General features: G+C 36.8%; 1 protein-coding gene across 1 annotated transcript in view; it reads left to right on the top strand.

The window, feature by feature from the left end:
* The window catches only part of LOC149787258 (uncharacterized), a 98,515-nt gene that overhangs the window by 21,276 nt on the left and 57,433 nt on the right, over positions 1–19,806 (top strand). Inside the window, exons 2-3 of the mRNA XM_089976079.1 lie at positions 5,003–5,788; positions 18,574–18,834. Of these exons, the coding sequence (XP_089832205.1) occupies positions 5,003–5,788; positions 18,574–18,834 (1,047 nt within the window). The remainder of the gene's footprint in view (positions 1–5,002; positions 5,789–18,573; positions 18,835–19,806) is intronic.

Below are 19,806 nucleotides of genomic sequence, written 5' to 3'. Positions count from 1 at the left end.
GTATTTTATCATAAAACATACCTGAAACACTTTAAAACTGCATGGCATAGAAAGCGTCGGTTAGCCGTTGAAGGCCCCCACCAGCACCCCTCAAACATAAAGAAAACACATGAAGGATAAGATTAACAGCAGCAACAACAACATTACAGAAATAATAGAATTAACGATCATCGTACATGACCATATTAACAATGATAATGATTATAAAAATTTGGTGGCAGTGATGTAGGTACTGTTATACTTGTGACGATTATTTTGATGAATAATTTGACAATGCTGACCATGACGAGGATCATGACAACATTTCTTAAAAACGTTCCTCCTCAGTTATTTCGATAGCCAACTCGTAAATCTAAAGTTCCAGGTTTTTGTTCTTGTTAAACTTTTTTAACCCCATTGACCTGGCCTTCAGTTCCAATGAGTATACTTATCACAGTACAGCAGTACTGTAAATTATGCAGTAAAATGCCAACGGAGAAAATACACCCTTTGAAAAATGTAGTACACTTAGTTTAGATTGCATATGGTTATGATGCAGAATGGCAAGATTTTTCAAAATTCTTTGGTTCAAATCAATTTTTTTCTTGTGGCGAAGGAACACAGATCTGACTATGTTAAACGGTTGAAGGCCATACGTCACTATTTCTTGATGACGTCACAATGAACAGCATCTGAGCCGACAGGTAGACTGGATCCCTGTCGTGATTTAACAACTGGTAGAAGCATTGGTCAGCCTTGACCTTTCCTAAAACATGGTCACGAACAGTGCATGTAATGTAAACAAAATGGACGATGCGTAGATGATCACGCAATTTCTATGTCTGATGCAAACTAAATAAAATTATTAGAGAAAATAATGTGTGAATCTTTAGATATAATACTGCATTGTTTTGTCTTTTATTTGTTTTACTAAAATTGGCGGGAAGCTCCGATACACAGCAATTGCATTTCGGGATGTTACAAAATAAAAACGGTTCTATTTATCTATTTTCAATAGCTCGTTCACACAGTTAAAGTGCTATATTTAACCTACATTTTATTGCAAGACACAAAATGTTTTACATAACAGTGATCTTCGTTTGTTTTATATACCTACCACCACCCCTACGCATTCTGTAAACAAGGATTATAGGTATTGAAGGGACATGTATAATGTTAACAATTATTTGGACAGAAATAAATTGAGGGAAAAACAAGATTCACACATTTTCGTTTATTGTAAACAGTAAATTATATTGCTTTTATATAATTCATTTGCAAAATGATCTGGCAGTGAAAAAGTTAGTATTACTGTTGCCAGGGATCAATACGACCTGTAGGCCTATACCTAAAATATTAAATTAAATCTAATATATGGGAATACGATTCGACAGTGAAAATACAGTCTAATACACACACACACACACAAACACAATCCCTGAAAAATATTTTCTGGCTCCTGGAAGCCATTGGCACAGATAAAATTGCCTTCTTTCAGCTTCATACATTAAGTTTCAGCATAATTATTTTAGTGACAAATATGTGAAAACAGATATTAATAAAAATACCAGAAATTGTGCAAACGATGTTGTTGTGTGACCTATTATAAATATGATGATATGTGTTCCACTAGATGTATCAATTTATCAAGTTTCCTCAATATCCAAAGTTCAGTGATCTAAAATGAACAGTTTTACCTGTCCAAGTTATTAAAAGTGATTTGCATAATTATTGTGATGCTGATTTCAAGTTAAAGACTTGAACATTTGCTTTCATACCTAAGTAAAAAATCTATCTGCAAAATAAAACAACAAAAAAATGGAAACGTTAAATAATCAAAAATTAAGTAAAGGAAGTCCACATTTTTAACTTGCTTTTATAGATGTCTCCAACTTTAAACATTGGTCTACCTTAATGAGATGCAGCTATCACCAACATATATACAAGCATGGCACAGGAAATGTAGACCATAGTGATGATGCAGTTGTATTCTCTGTAAGGAGGGGGAAGCTTACACCAATGTAACAACACTCTGTTCAAACCTTGCACAGTCACAGGGGCACAAAAAGTCACTGCAAGCTTCAGTTTAGGAGTCATAGGTATAGACCCTAGTGATGGTACATTTGTATTCTCTATGGTACCATATGCCCTAGTGATGATGGTACAGTTGTATTTCCTGTGGAATCATATACCCTAGTGACGGTACAGTTGTATTCTCTGAGAATATGCAGTTATAGTCATATAACCTAGTGATGGTACAGTTGTATTCTCTGGGAATATGGAGTCATAGTCATAGACCATAGTGATGGTACAGTTGTATTTCCTGTGAATATGGAGTAATAGTCTTAGACCCTAGTGATGGTACAGTTGTATTCGCTGGGAATATGGAATCATAGTCTGGGAGCGAGGCTAAACCGCCAAATAGTCGGGTTCTTAATTATTAACCTTTGATGCACTATGGCCCGGAGGTTCCAATGAACATGGGTTGTTTATTAATGTGCTGAGAGACGCCCAATGTTAAAGAAGCTCGAGCTATGAGGAACGCGTAGCCGAATTTTGTAGCAGAAAACAGGAATCATGGAGAGTGCAGAAGTTTACGTGCAAACAGGAATTTTGTTTGAAGTAGTCAGGGTAGTACATACATGTAATGCTGAACATCATTGGCAAATATCGGAGGATGATATATCCTATATATTTATGGATTATTTTTTTTTTTACAAACTATTGTTGTAAATTCCACGGATTATATTAGGGCTTCTGTTTACCGTCAGTAAAAGGAAATATATCAGCTACACCCATTTCCATTCTATTCATTTTTAGAAGGGAAACGGGTGTTTTCAGTAACTGTTCCCTCTTCACTGACATTAACTAGTGCCTTAAATAAATGCAGATTCTTTACATTTTCGAAAGAAAAAGTTTACGGGTTTTTTAAAATACATTTTACCTATAAGTAGTTCATCATTCGCCTGACATAATATCCTTCATGTGACTTTTCCCTAGTTTTTTTTTTTTTAAATAGAAAATATAGTTTCAATTTACTGTCATGTCTTGTGCATGATTTTATTTGATAATTTGATTTTATTTGGTAATTTTACCTAGCAACAATCAACAGCTTGAAGTTTGTATATGTTAAACATCTGTCATAATGTTAGCTTGTTCCAGTTTTGACCGAAAGCATGAAAATGGAACCAAATAATGTGTAGGTCTCAATCCCGTGGATAAAAACTGATATGTATGCACACATCAGTTGTCTTTGTCTTTACATTTGCCTTTTATAGCCAGCAAGTAACTTTATGCCATTTGTATGTGTTATAGGGTGGGAGATACCTTGAGCTAAGTCTACTGGAGTAAGGACTATTTCGGTTGCATATTTTAAATTGAATATTCATGCATACTGTATGTATATGGTATGGATCTCAATGGTTTCCAAGTTATGATGCAGGGTCATAAAATAATCTATTAGAGTAGGGCAGTCCCTGTGGTCGAAATTAGAATGAATCTCCTTTTTCATGAACCCCAGGTTCTGAATATCTTCCATTCAATGAGGTGGGAAATATCTAGAGCTAAGTCTACTGGAGTAAGGGCTATTTGGGTTGCATATTTTAATTTAAGTTTTCATGCGTACTGTAGGTATATGGTGTGGATCTCAATGGTTTCCATGTTATCAATCCGGGTCACAAAATAAATCCATTAGAGTAGGGGCGGTCTGTGTGGTCGAAATAAGTTACAAACATGAATCTCCTTTCTCATGAACTCCAGGTTCTGAATATTTCCCAATTAATTACCCAAGGATGAAGTTTCTTTATAGGTAGGGATTGATCATCGTTTTAATTGCCGGTTGTACGTGTAAATTTGTCTTTTCGTGCCAAATAAGTGTGTATTATGTGTATAGGCTGGGTTTCTCAATATTTTCATGATATGACCCAGGGGATGATGTTTTTAGGGTGGGGATAGACCCCGGGCTATCACATCATGATGTTTCATATTGATACTTGGGCCATAAATCACATGTCAACTTCTCATGCGTTACTTTAAATTTAGGTAAATTCACTGCCACCTGTTTATTCCTCCTTTACTTTGAGATGATTTTTCAGTTTATTTTATAGTCAATCATATTGTCATGTAATATTTATATCAGATTGATGTTGTTGTTGTTGGGTTTAACGCCATTTTTCAGCACACGATAGGCTATACATGGCGACCAGTATTAATGGTGGAAGAAGAACCCGGGAAAACCCCGTAAAGAACCATCGACCCACGAGAAGCTACTTGCAAGCTTTCTCACATACCCACATTAGCCGAATCCGAGACTCGAACCCATGCAGACAGAGGTGATTATGGCAGTGATCCGTAACGGAGAGCGCTTTAGACCAATCGGCCACTCAGGGCCCCATATCAGATTGAAGTTGCAAATATCTTACTCGATTACCGTTTATTTACTACTGTTTTTCTTTCTCAGTTAAGCCAGTAGGTTTGAGTATCAGGTATAAATGTTTTCCTGCTCCAAGTGAATAAGAGATATATTACATCTCGTTGCGAAAAACTTTTTATTTTTTTAGATTCGCCTATGGTGACAGTACAGAGTTTTTCACCCACATATGAAAGTTATTCACTCGTTTGAAGCAAATATATTCTATCTATCGACTGACGGTGAAAGAAACAACACGTATTTCCCTCTACTCAGTAGTGACTTATTACTAACTGAAAAAATCCATTAAGTGTAATACTCGCATATACGAACATTATGGCATTATTTTTATTATTATTATTAGTAGTAGTAGTAGTAGTAGTAATAATAGTTGTTGTTGTTGTAGTTGCAAAACAATATGAAATAGCAATTATGCTAATAGTAATACTAATACAAATAAAACGACTATGTCGGTAAAAAAAAGTTGACTATTGTTTTAGGTCAGAAATAGTTGTATAGATGTATACACGTTTATTTTGCATTGTTTACTAAAATTATATATGTCTGTATTCTGTGTATTCCGTTTCCTGATGTATGTCACTCTTTTATCCACAGCCGGCCGTAAACCCGACTACAATGGCGTTGGTGTGACAGAAGACACGTTGCTGGTCATAGACTACAATGCGAGCAATCTTGAGCTTTACAGTCGTCGTGACGGCAAAATGTCTACTACACACGAACTGGAGAACGATCCCAACGGTGTCTGTCTTATTAGTAAGACGGAAGTTGCTGTGTGTCTGTGGAATAGTACGATTGTAATCATGTCATTGAAATCTATAGATGACGTAAAACGGGTCAAAACATTACATGTAAGGACAGGAATTGATAGATGTGATTCAGTGGCAAAATTGAATTCTAGCAACAAACTCGTTGTCAGCGGTTGGAATTGGGACGACGACATGTTGTACTGGTGTGTTGTAAACCTTACAGATGGACGTATAGACTCAGCTCACAAGGTCTGTAAAGGGGGCCTTGGCAGTCACTTGGCCGTAAAAGGCAACACTGTCTACATCTCGTGTCAGACTCGTGACTCCCCTACTACTGATGGTGGTGTGTATGCATATGATATTGTTAATCCACACACACGAAAGTTTCTGTATCAACATCATGGATTTAGACCGAACTTAATAATGGTTGATAGGAGGAATTTCATTTATGTGTGTGGCTGGGACTCTAACAACATTCATCAGCTGACAGACGGTGGTCAACTAGTGACCATACACACAGTGTCATCATGGCCTTATGGAATATTCTATGATGATCAGTATGGTGTTATGTACGCCACAAGGCGGCACAGTAATGTGATAACAATGTACAGACTGGAGTATTCACATCAACCAGGTATGAATGATTTCAATTTACCTCTGAAAACAATATGTATGAATTATAAAATGTTACAATTTAACTTTATTTTAACACAAACATGTTTAAAAGATGTCAAATAAATTAAAAATGAAAAAAATTTGTATTTTCATGATTCCAACGTACGTCAGTCAAGATGTTTAGAATCTTTATTGATTTTAAGTATAAATAAAATAGTATTCGTTCATTTAAAATTTAATACTAATATACATGTACTCAAGTCTATTCAGTCCTGACCGCTCCGGTGGCCTATTGGTTAGAACGTCCGCCTCGGATGCGGGAGGTCGTGGGTTCGATCCCCGGCCGAGTCATACCAAAGACTTACAAAAATGGTACTAACAGCTGCCTCGCTTGGCGCTCAGTATTAAGAGGTTAGTGTTAGGACTGGTCGGCCCGGTGTCAGGATAATGTGACTGGGTGGGACACCATGTTACATGTCTGCGGCATGATGCCCCAGTGCTAGACATCACTATAACTTGCCACATTGCAGACATCTTAGCGATATGACTGAAAAATTGTTAAAGCTACGTTAAAAATCCAAATCACATCACATCACATCACACTATTCAGTCCTGATTATAAAGTGATATGCGCCTAGTTTGTCATCACAAAATTTTTCATATAAACATTTTAAATATCTACTTTCTGTGTCAGTGGCGGATGGCCATATAGTACAGTCATCACTGTCATTCTAGAGTAATAAACGTTTCTTCCACAAGGTGGTGCTTTCATTGATATCTCCTGGTACGCGACCATGAATCAGGTTTAGACCGGGTCACCGTCTAGGGTTATATAATATGAGGCACAGTAGTGGACAAAACCTGGTCCAATCAGATCTTTGCCGTTGAAATTTTAATGTCATATGGCCAGAATTCTAATTTCACGTGTTGTATCAAAAATGATTGTCCTTAAAATTCCATTTTCTAGGTCGATATTTTAGATTGTATCGGTTGAATTAAACAGTAGTGGCTGAAAGTTACTTTTTCTGTGTCGAAGTTTTATATTGTGTCGTTTGAATTACACGGTTGAAATTTCAATGTCATACGTCGAGAATTCCTAATTTATTCAAAGAGTTATGTTGAAAGTTCCATTTCATATGCTTAGTTACACAGCGCTGGTTCAAAATAGCAGCACAGAGGGTGAACAGACTCTAATTGGTTCACTCGTATTTCGCCAAAATAAGCCTTCCTGGAAAATCGCAAAAAACAAAACAAAACAAAACGCGATAATTAAAAATTATTATATCATAATATGGTACATCAGGAATCTTACACAGACAGAGTAGCTAGAGAGCGACTAAAAGCAATCAAAAATGTTTGTTCAAGAAAGAGATGACTTCAGAAAAAACTTACAAGCGCGACAAGAAGCACAGGTTGAGTACGCAGAAGAAACGGAACAGTTATTTAAACCCGTCACTGCGGTTACTGGAAAAGTCTTAACTGCTATTAAGGACCTGAGAAAGAGAAGAATAAAGGAGAGGAGGAAGATAGTCTTCTTCAGGTATTAAAACAGACTGCTGAAAAAATATCTGCAGCTCAGCCTCAACTTGAAGAAACGCCTGAAGGTGCTGTTGGTAAAGAACCAAAAAAGGAGAAAAGGGGATCTGGTTTATGGAGAAATTTACTGAAAAAGGTATAAAAACAATAACAGAATTTCACCCACTAAAACGTGATGAAATAATCGAATTTGATGCGTTTGCTGCTGAAAGTTATAATTCAAAAGCAAGTTTGTCAAACCCTGAGCATATTAAACGTGTAAATCGTGATGAATAGGTTGATTGTGTGTTTAAAATAAACCGAAATATTGGTCGAATAAACAAACGAGAAATATTTTATAAGACATATTTATCAGGAATAAACAAATATGATAAAAGTATACGAGAACAACAACAACAACAACAAGAGCAAGAACAACGAAAAATAATGCGGGAACAAAAGCAAAAAGAAAGGGAACAAGAGCGAGAACAACGACAAATACAAAAAGAACAAAAGCAAAAATAAAGGAAACAAAAACAAAAACAAAGCAAGAGAAAACACCAGAAAGACACTCCCTATCAACTTCATCTCTGCAACAAATAGAACAACAAGAACCTCAATCCAAACCTCAACCCGAGTTCAAAATACCAACACAACCTGAAGTGATGTTTACCGATAAAGCTCTTGATACTTTTACCTCACTTAATGGGATGAATTAATTAATATTGATGTGCATCATTATGATTCTAGAAAAAAAAACGTTTGAAATCTGAATACGTTGAAAGGGTAAAACCCCAAAATTGGCCTGCTGTATTATATTTTGCCTCCATGAGATCGCGTGTTAATCAATAGGATCCCGGGTGCAGATAACTTAAACAAAAGGTAGACAGAGCGAGACGACAACAGTCTCTAGAAGAAGAGTTTTTAGAAGTACCCGGTGCTACTGGTAGTGGTTTGGGAAGTGGTTTTATTGCCTGTCCTAACAATATCCTCGATGACGTGCAACGGTTAGAAGTTCTCATAGGGGAAAATGAGACGGAAATAACTCACCAGAAATAACTAATGAAGCCGCTGATATCTGTCGACGATTATTTCAAGGCGATATCTTGGATACTAATAGTACCGGGAATTTATTGATGAACTCATTGATGATCACCATAGTGACTAGTTGTTAAACGATAGCAACTTACGGAGATGGACTCGGTGAAGTAGTTCACGGGTTATTCGCGGGGTTAGCACCAAAAGCGAAGCCTCTTGCAAAACAATTATCGATGAAAGCTATTAATGTTGTTGGTGAAAAGCTCCTGGTGCAATTGTCGATGTTCCTGGTAAGGCATTCTCGGCAATCAAAGAAAGACTAGCACGATTAATAAGACGAAAATCATCACCAGTAAAATTACCGAGCACCACGGATATGCCTGCAAATGTCAGTAAGGTAGTAAATCAAGCTGCAAATAAAAAACTAGCAGCCTTGATAAATCAAGAGGTTAATGAAGCAGAAAATAAATATCACCGCAAATTTGATATCAGGAAGTGGACTTCGTATCAGACGATAATTTAGATAACAATTTGGAAAATACGCAATTTTAATATTATGTTCAAACACATATCCGACACAGCATTCGATATAGATGAACCGGTCCCCAAAGATAAATTAGTGCGTAATTATCAATTTTAATCCTATGACGCGCGACAACCAAATCAACGGGGGCGTATCGAACTTCAAGCTTATGATACAAGTAGATATGTCTTGCCCGCTGAGGCTTTATTGAAGTAGAGGGTGAACTTGTGAAGGTGGATGATACTGCATACGATACCAATTCACGAGCTGGTTTTGTCAATAATGGGATTACAGCCTTGTTTGATAGCGCCACATATATGATTGATGGAGAAAATAACGAATCAATTCAGAAGGATGTAGATGTTGCCACAACAATAGTTGGTCTAGCAAGATATTATGATGATTACACAAGATCAGCTGGTCCATCGACGATGTTTGCTAAGGATATTACCAATCACGCTGATCATATTCAATATACTAAAATACGGACCCCACAAAATACTGCATCTGATCCAGAACCAAATGATTTTAAACACGCAGCCGGGGGCCCCGAGTGGCCGAGTGGTCTAAAGCGCTCACCGTTACGGATCACTGCCATCTCACCTCTGTCTGCGTGAGTTCGAGTCTCAGCCTCGGATAACGTTGGTACGTGAGAAAGCCTGCCAGTAGCTTATCGTGGGTCGGTGGTTCTTCCCGGGGTTTTCCAGGGTTCTTCCTCCACCAATTATACTGGCCGCCATGTATAGCCTATCTTGTGCTGAAGAATGGCGTTAAACCCTACAACAACAACAACATTAAACACGCAGCCAGACCAGGTGCTGCTTTTGATATTATAGGATTACAGCCTTGTTTGATAGCGCCACATATATGATTGATGGAGAAAATAACGAATCAGTTCAGAAGGATGTAGATGTCGCCACAACAATAGTTGGTCTAGCAAGATATTATGATGATTACACAAGATCAGCTGGTCCATCGACGATGTTTGCTAAGGATGTTACCAATCACGCTGATCATATTCAATATACTAAAATACGGACCCCACAAAATACTGCATCTGATCCAGAACCAAATGATTTTAAACACGCAGCCAGACCAGGTGCTGCTTTTGATATTATAGGAAGTGTTAATGCGACTTACAACTTAGGATTTGCAACACGCCCAGCAATGTTGTCAGGAGACAATAGAAGTTTTTCGTGTGCGATTCCACTGTCTCACATCTTCGGATTTTGCAGGGATATTAGAAAAGTTATCTTTGGAGCTAGACACACAGTTGTGCTCGTAAGAAAAGGTGATGACAATGATACGATCTGGCGAGGAGCTGGTGTTGCTGGTGCTGGTAAAGTAAATTTAACAAAACATTCACTGTGGATGACGGTATTAACTCCATCGGTTACACAAGAACCGCAATTACTCTCTTTTATGAATCAAGGTGGTAAATCATTGATATAATGGTTAACAGTAACCACAGACGCCATCCAAAGTACCGTCAAAAATATATTTACTTGGCATATAGCATCACGGCAAGGTGTTTCTGCGCCACGACATATTTTTATTGCGCTGCAAAATAATGATCGGGTGGGTAGTCAGGAACGTTCGCATATGATATTTGACAAACTCGACGTTACCGAGGTTTCGTTGAGAGTAAACGGACAACAAGAACCGTCCGAAGATATATCATTAAGTTTCACACATAATCATGTGGCACGCGCATTTCATCGCTTGCTGACATTCCTGGCACGTAATATAAATATAGATACTGGTTTGCAAATATCACTGTTTGATTTTACAGCGCTGTATCCGATTTATTACTTTCCGCTGGAGCATCTTGATTTATATAAGCAGTCTGTCGTTGATATACATTTTCGAGCTCGTGTTGGTAACCACCAGTTCTCGCGGCTGGTCCGCCAGTTGTGTATGGTCCTTACAGAGCAATTGCGTTATCCACAGCGATAAGGCAATGTTACCTGAAGGTGCTAGTGGTCGAATGAGCGTCGTTGATGCACCAGTGGAAATCATGTAGACAATTAGACCAATCGCGTTAATTATAAAAATGTCATATAGTCACGTAAATGTCACTCTGACTCACGGTCAGATGAAAATATTACAATCAAAAACGCGAGCACAACGGGGGTAAAGATAACACTAAAACGAGATCAAATTGCTAATGGTTTTCCAAACAAGTTATCGTAGACTAAAACTCAACTAAAATATTTCAATAAAGCGAAGCAAGCAAAAAAATGAAGTTCAACTTGATTTCGATCCAAGAGCTATCAGCGACATGATTAAAACCGGTGGTATATTTCCACTTCTCGCAGCAATACCTGCGTTGATAGCTGCTGCTGCTCCAGCTGTCGCAAAAGCGGCCGAGTTAGGTGCTGTTCGAACATCTGCAGAAAATGGCATTAAAAAGAGCAACTGGGCAATGACACAAAAAACGGGAGCTGGCCTAAGACTTCCAGGAACTCCGCCTTCGTGGTACGGAAAGGGTCTAAGACTTTTGGAACTCCGCCCTCATGGTGCCCCAAATGCCGGTGACACTGATGTCAAATTTTGATTTCCTCGATGCCGCTAAACAATTAAATATAACAAAATTCAGAGGTATTTTTTTTATGAGAGATCAGTTACCGCGTGAACCAAATAATCCAGAAACTGGAATTATTAATCTCGATAACAGCGATGTTCCAGGAACGCATTGGGTTGCTTACGCGATACATCCACGTGGAATTATTTACTTTGATTCGTATGGGTTAGCACCGCCAGTTGAATTTCTAAAATTTGTACATGGAGCACAAAGTACTCCAGTGCAAAGCACTCCCATTCCATTCTGGTATTCAACGCTACCAGCACAAACACTAACTGATCCACCAATATGCGGCCCTGAAGTATTTAATGTACTTGACGCGTTATCAAAATCAACCAAACCACCTCACAAATTCGTGCACGAGTATACCACGGATAAATTAAACAATCCCCAAAGAATAATGGTTGATATTTATGGAAGATCTCTCAGCAGGAATAAAATTTAAAAACGCGACGATGTGGATTTATCAAAATATGTGACCAAAGATGAGATTGATAATCTTTTAACCCTTTCCGGGATAGTCCCAGATGAGGTTGTTATTTTTCAAGACCGATATGGCAAGCTAAACATCAGCAATATCAAATGGTATGACATAGTTCTCAGAGCTACCCAGGGTAACATCCCTGTGTTCACTGACAGCGGAAAAATCAAAGACTCAAGTATGTCAATTGCCGGCATCAAAGATTAAATCACAGAAAGTGTTGCTAATTGCTTAAAAAAATACCGGTGATACAATGACAGGTGAACTCGGCATGAATGGAAAAAAGATAGTGGTTTTAAGAGATCCAACATCCGACGAAGATGCCGCAACAAAAAAGTATGTTGACGTTTATTTACAACGTATCCCTGGCAACACTTCCTGTGATTTAATCTTTGATTGCGGTAATTGACATACTTGAGTCTCTGATTTTTCCCTGTTCACGTAAACGGATTTACAACTCTCCGTAGAAAGTTTCGAAAAATTAATGAAACCGCAGAGGAATTCTTTGGTACCCAAATGACCGTTGACACAAAACTCTCTGATACCAAAACTAACATTAAAACGATCAAGAAAACCTTCGAAGATGTCGTAAGTGGAATTCCTGAAATCGTTAACAAAATTAGTCTCATTAAAATCCCACCTGGAGTTATTCCCGGGCATATGACCAATATCGTATACACGGTGTCATCTGGACTCGCAACATGGTCTAAACAAAATAATACTATCAAATATACCGCAACAGTTACTGGTGTGTATAGACTGTCTGTGTTCAGCGCTGCAAAATTTGAGATATTTACAACGTATCCCTGGCGACATTCCACCTACAAGTTTTCCGGGGTTGTGACTATCATATTAAATAGTGGAACCGAAGAAACGATTATACTGGAAGCAGCCGATAAGAAATCAACCGCGACATCTTACTGGTGGTGTCTGCAATTCGTAGCTGAAACACCTCAATTAGTTAACGTGGTAAGCTAATAAATGACCCTGACGAAGTCAATGACAGCGTCAACGACAACATTAAATGTCCAGCAATATAGATACGATCACGTACGCGAATGGCAATGAGAGTTAAAAACTATCATCGACAAATACTCAACAAAAGTAGAAAAATATAAGCGACGAGCAGTCATTCTTGACATTGCAATATGCTCGGTATCCGCGTTAGTTGCGTCCACTGGGGTATTATTATCAGCGCTAACGCCAGTAACAGCTGCAATCGCAGTAACAGTGTGTGTTTCATCATCAGCGGCCGCGGCTGCTGTTTTTAATATAATCGCTAAAAGCTATAAACGTGCACGAGCACAAAATACCATGACGCGGTTACACGATTAAACATAGCAACAGCAGCATATTCAAAATTATCGTCGCTGATATGATCAAGCTCAACGATGAAAAAATATCAAATTCCGAATTCACGTCAATGGTTAAGACATACGATGAATTCCGCCATTTGAAAACAACAAAAATGAATAATGACAGAATTACTTCAGCAGATAGCCGCAAATTCAACTCCAGCAAGGGCCACAATGATAACAGTAAGCTCAACAATGCCCGAATTCGGTATTAACTTTGCAACTGCGATTCCGGTAAGCGAGATCGCGCTAGCACAGTTGCGAGTATATCACAGATGGCCCAATATCAGATCAAAATCATTTGATGGATTACCAGCGAATAATTCGTTTGTGTTTGCAAATAAAAATAAACAAGATAGTACACCCGACTGGAACGTTGTTGGAATACCAACCGGGTGCTACCAAATCGATGAAATTAATGAGTAATTATAACGTCGAATAAAATATATTACAGGTAAAGAATCCAAAATAGCAATAACAGTCCATGAACCAACGCTGTCTTCCGCGATCGAGATAAACTATCCGGACTACGCCGTGGATATATATCAGAGTTCGATCAGAACAGTGTTAAGATGGCCTGAAATTGCTCCGGAGGCACCACCGCCAACACCAGAACCGAAAACGTCTGACTATGTCACGGACAAACAATCATACCACGATGTTGATCCATCATACAAACGACTTCTACTTAATATAAAAGAGCAACTTGAGTCGGTAATTTTTACTTCGACGATAAGGACAGTATTCGGTGGGTTTTTCTTTATAAAACTCCTAAAGGAAAAATTACAGGCATGGTTATTATTCGCCTGAATGAAATTATCGAATGTTTTAAAATCATTAATCAAGAACATAAAACACAAATAAAGCACTACGGCAAACTTTCCAAGAACATCTTTTTGATATAAAAAGATCACGCAGTGAAATCACGTAGAAATATTAAATCAGCTCGTATCCGACATGGAATACATTAACCAGCGAGTAATTCAGGCAAAAATTGATTACACCGACGATATAAATCGCTATAAACAAAGATTTTTAACTACACACTCGTTAACAGAAGCTTTCCTGCCGAATTTTAAATTCCCCAGGTATAATGCACCCGAATTAAGAAAATCAGTCAGTGATATAGTCAGTGATTACTTTCCTGATATATTTGCACGGTACAAAGAAACACTACCACCGGCAACCATTCTTGGGCACAGCAATGATCCACATGGGCAAGGACGACATGTATCTCCGGAAATCGTAAATATAACCCAAGTAATCACAGTCAATCTTGTGTGTGATGTAACTGATAACATTTTCAGCACGGACACAACAATATCAAATCAAGCCCAGCAAGGATTCATTCTTTATTCATTCACACCAAAAGAACCGCCTAGATTTTTGATTGTGCAAGAACCGATCAATCCGGTCAATCTACGATGTCATTATTCACTTTCATCAAGAATAAATTTCAAACTAACAGACCAATCAGGCCACTTGTTGGATTTGAGAAATAAAACGGTAAATATTAATTTACTTGTGAAATCGTGAAACTGTTAACAGTTTTAAATCTACGATTCAAAAAAACAGTTTTTAAAAACTCATTCTCCTGACAGTCAAGGTGGATATTTTTTTTTAATGACTGTCGCTCAGAATTACAAAAATATTATAAAAAATTATTTTTTGCTGAAAATCTGTCGAATTTCTCAATTCTGAAGGATATTTAGGTAGTCACAATCGTGTGTAAATCGACTGATTTCACAAGCAAGTGTAATAATTTTATTTTTGTGCACGGGCAACAGTAAACATTTTATTTATTATATTTTGTTCACAGAGTGCAAAGCACTCCACTGATTTGCTAGTTCTGATATGGTGTTTACTAGTAAATATCATGGAAATCATTCGATTTGCTAATTCTGATAGGGCGTTTACTAGTAAAAATTGTGCAAATCTAACAACAACAAAAATAATATTGAAATATGTCAGTGGTCAAGGAAAAAAAATTCCGTCATTGTGGACTGACATACTACTTTCGCTTTCCTTTTCACCCTTGAGGGAGTCTAAATTTCGTTTTCGATCGTTTCACGATCTGACATATTTTTTCTTAGTTGCCTCACACGAGAATTAATTATTTTCTTTGCTTCATATTCGTGAGATAATTCCGACCTATTTTTTCGATTGCACGAGAGAGACTGACAAATTCTTTTATCCGCGTTTTTTCTACTGTGGCATTGACACATAGCCGTCTGAATCTTCTTCATAACTCTATATTGAGAGGGTAAAATATATACCCCTTCATGTTTAGCCTCCTGCAGTGTTTCAAAATCAGAAATAATTTTTTTTCAGAATTTAATGAATCAGATATATTTAATGAATCAGATATATTTATACCGTCTTATTTTTTACATCATTGATATTTTCGTAATTCATTATATTATACTGAATTTAAAACACAAATATTTTAGACCAAAAATAAACAGTAGCTATGATGAGCGGTTATCATTCATGGGTCTCTGCACTGACCTGTGTGTCTTTCATTCGAACCACTGATCCCCAGAACGAGAATCATCCTCTACCACTGTGCCATGGCTCTAATCTACTGGTATATGATTTAAATTTTTTTTTATATAGTTTCCTACAGATCGGTTTCTGAACACACCCTAAATATATATATTTCTGCACTCAAGATAGATATAACAGCGGTTTCTGAACAAAATATATAATAGCGTGTTCTGCCTTTATAAAATTGGGTCTGAATAAATACATGTATCTCGCAGCGGATCTAAAAGTAACTTACTGTATTGTACAATGTAAGTTAGAAACCATACATATCTTTCTACGTTACATTACTGATATTAATTACGACGTAGATAGTTAATTAATTAATTACGACGTAGATAGTTAATTAATTAAGACGTAGATAGTTAATTACGACTACAACTACGGAGAAAGCTATATTACAGATTTATCTCCCTTTGCTCATGTCGAAAAAGGAGTAGTATGAAAATAGGTTTTTGTTTTTACCAAAAAAGTAATAAATAAGTAGTTAGTAAATACTACACAGTTATCTCTCTTAATGAAATTTTAAAATAATTTTCTGGTTATATTTCTTTGAGAATGCGCATTTATATATATTTTCTGTGACATTTCGTACTGAGAGTATGCAGATGCCAAAATATTTTTCAGCTGCATCCATTGATTGAAATACTATTTTTGCATCCGTATCAAAATTTATGGATACAACTCCCTTGGCGCTATTATCACTACAGCCAGTATTACCAGACTTACAATTCTGGCTTTGCGTGACAGCTCTCAGATTGGATAAAGAATTATCGGTTTTTATATTGTTAATGTGATTGATCACAAGACCGTCTTTGATGTCTCTAAAGAAACATTCAAATACAAACCTGTGATTGTAATACTTCTTTCCCCCAGTGGTAAATTTAAGATAGCCATGATTATTAACAGCACCAACTGGTTTCTTCAACCTGCAGTGCCTGATTACGCCATCATTGGACGCTTCATAATCCTTGATGATAGGATGTCCGACAAATTATTTTTGCTCCATTATATATAATGTATCTGTCTAAATCATAATTTGTCTGAGAACTTATTTAAATAATCCTCTTCACGTTTTATAACTCTGTCACTGTCATTATTTTTTTATCAAAATATTTTTTTTTTTAAGTTCTCTGTATCGCTTACCGCACACTGCACACATAGCCAATTTTGTCCCTGGACTCCGACACCACATCACAGACATGGTATTGGTCCTAAGCTCCCATTACGAACGCACTGCAAATGTTGTCTGCAGAATTCTTTTATACAGGATTTGTTACAAGGAGTCAATGAACCCACCATAAGCCAAATACACTGATTTCGTACTTGATTCATTATATATAATACTTTTTATTATTTATTTATCTGCAATCAAGCCCTGGAAAGCTTCAAGATTCGATCTTGACAGACCAACCCCTGACTCGCGGAGACAAGCTCTGACTGATCTGATTGATATTATCAGGGATGCCAAAAAAGAATTTCGTGATGATGGAACATCTCAAGTGTGGTCTACATTCAAAATTATACGCAACGACTCTGTCATTGATGCTACAGTGAACGAAACACAAGCGAAAGCGATTATCGATTACCTTAATCAGAAATATCTTTTCAGAATAAAGTTTATTATGCAAGCAGATTCCAATACATGGATTATCTGTGACAAACGTGATCCTGTCCATGCTAATGGAAAAACTGTGGTATTAAGTAACAGTTCCAAACCAGGAGCGCTGACTGGGATTGACAGACCATATTACACTCGATCGTATCCTGTGACTGTGGTTACTTATGAAATTTATCAACTCAATGATAGACCTAACATTAATGATCTTGCCCGGATGAGATTTTCATCACTGAATTGTGTAGTCGAGCCCATGATTATGATACAACTAGGTCTTATTCAGTAATGCAATCATCTTATCTCTGTTCTTAAGAAAGAATTGTAAAGTTTCTAATCAATGTGAATGGATAGAATATTTTATGAGTTGCTTTGGCTCAGTGTTACAGCTCATGTTTTTTATTTATTTTTTTTCCATCGTTCTAAACAACATCGATATGAGGCCATATTCTAGTGACTTTTTGATTGGCCAATCAGATTAGTGCTTTTACATATATTGAAGTGAAAAACTTCACTTGGAATGGTAACAATTTTCCTCAACATAAAATGCAGAGATTGATTACTATTAAGTAATGAAAATAAAACTAAACGTCTGGCAGACCAGGAACCTTTGTTGGTGCCTCTCAGGTTACTAAAACATAAATGGACCTGGAATACCAAAGGTGGCAGAAACAGGAACCCTTAGGTTGCGCTCTGCAGTTTTATGATTTGTTTTGGATTTAATTTTTCCAAAAAAATAAATAATCATTGCTGTTGAAAACACGACACTAGGTATTTGTAAGAGTTATTAAAATAAATTTAAATTCTCTTTATTTTTTGAAATATGAGGGTGATGGGTATAATTTGGGTTTGACAAGATAAGATTTCCATTGCTTCAGATGTGTCCTTTCAAACAACTGCTAGCTCTGTTTCACCATTTTGATTTCCTTAACTTCAAAGATAACTTGGAAATAAAAATTATCATAACTTTGTTTTTAAAACAGTTTATATAATCTTATTTTTCATTGTACTTTTAGAAGCTGGTACTGCCAACTCAGGTAAAAATAAATTCTCCTATTTTAAAATAATTAAGTTTGTGAATTTTGGACAATCGGAAGCTACTGCAGCAATGTTGATACTATATATGTAACTTATCAATCATTTGCACAGGTATTCCAGTAGAAATTTTAAACATGGATGACAGATCCATCCAACTTTTTGAAGAGGCTCTAAAAGATGGAATGGAGGAAGTATACAGCATACGAATAATGGTTGTCGGACACATTGGTGTAGGCAAGACCACCCTAGTCAAGCGCCTTCTTGGGGAGGAAGTAAACATTTCTGACAGATGTAGTACAGAGGGCATAGATGTCTATGTCAACTGCTGTGATGTTTCGTTATTGACCTGTGAATGGACAAGACGAACACAAGGTATATGCGTATACACAATCATAAAAGATCCTATGTTATGTATTTATACGTAGGCTATGAAGTGAAATTTATCATGTTATACTGTTGTCTGTCCATTTTAGTGTCAAAGTTACGTGTTGTGTGATTTTACTTCATGTTAACTCATGTATAGGAAGCTTTTTGTGCACAAGTTACATATTTGCTTTTAATTACAATTGGCTTACAGTATGAACACTGCATTGTTTCATACTTTTACGGATTATACTTGTTAGGAAATCTTAAGAGTCTATGACAGTGTGCTTATATTAGCAGCATCAGATTAAACGCCTTTCACAAAAGCTACAGGCCATGTTTGATTGTGTTTGATGCCTTCCTGATTCAATTTATTAATTTATCTAGATGTGTAAACAAAAGCTTTCTTGTGTACTCTTAAACTAACTCTATAAGTATCAAAATGGATTAGCCATGGTATATTTCCAAGTTTCATTTTATGCCTTAGAATTAAACCAGAAAGGACACAAGATGCAGAAAAAGAGCGTAAATTATAAATTAAGCTAGAAAATGAAAATATTGTTAAATAATTCAGTTTAGTATTAAATAAGTAAAAAAAAATTACCAAAAAAATGTTTTTAGTGTAGGACAGTGTGCTTATATTAGCAGCATCAAAAAGCTACAAGCCATGTTTGATTATGTTAGCCTTCCTGATTCAGTTTATTTATCTATTAACATACCAGCTGGCTGCTCAGCCATGATTATTATCTAGATGTGTAAACAAAAACTAATGCTTGAGTACTCTTAAACTAACTCTCTGTGTGTGTGTGATTTGGATTTTTAACGTAGCTTTAACAATTTTTCAGTCATATCGCTACGATGTCTGCATTGTGGCAGTTTATAGTGATGTCTAGCACTGGGGCATCATGCCGCAGACATGTAGCATGATGTCCCACCCAGTCACATTATCCTGACACCGAGCCAACCAGTCCTAACACTAAC

Source organism: Sinohyriopsis cumingii, chromosome 12 (assembly GCF_028554795.1).
Source record: "Sinohyriopsis cumingii isolate HCF-2022 chromosome 12, ASM2855479v2, whole genome shotgun sequence".
NCBI classification, from domain to species: domain Eukaryota; kingdom Metazoa; phylum Mollusca; class Bivalvia; order Unionida; family Unionidae; genus Sinohyriopsis; species Sinohyriopsis cumingii.
The sequence above is the reverse complement of the archived record's forward strand: the minus strand, read 5'-3'. Positions and strand labels throughout refer to the sequence as shown.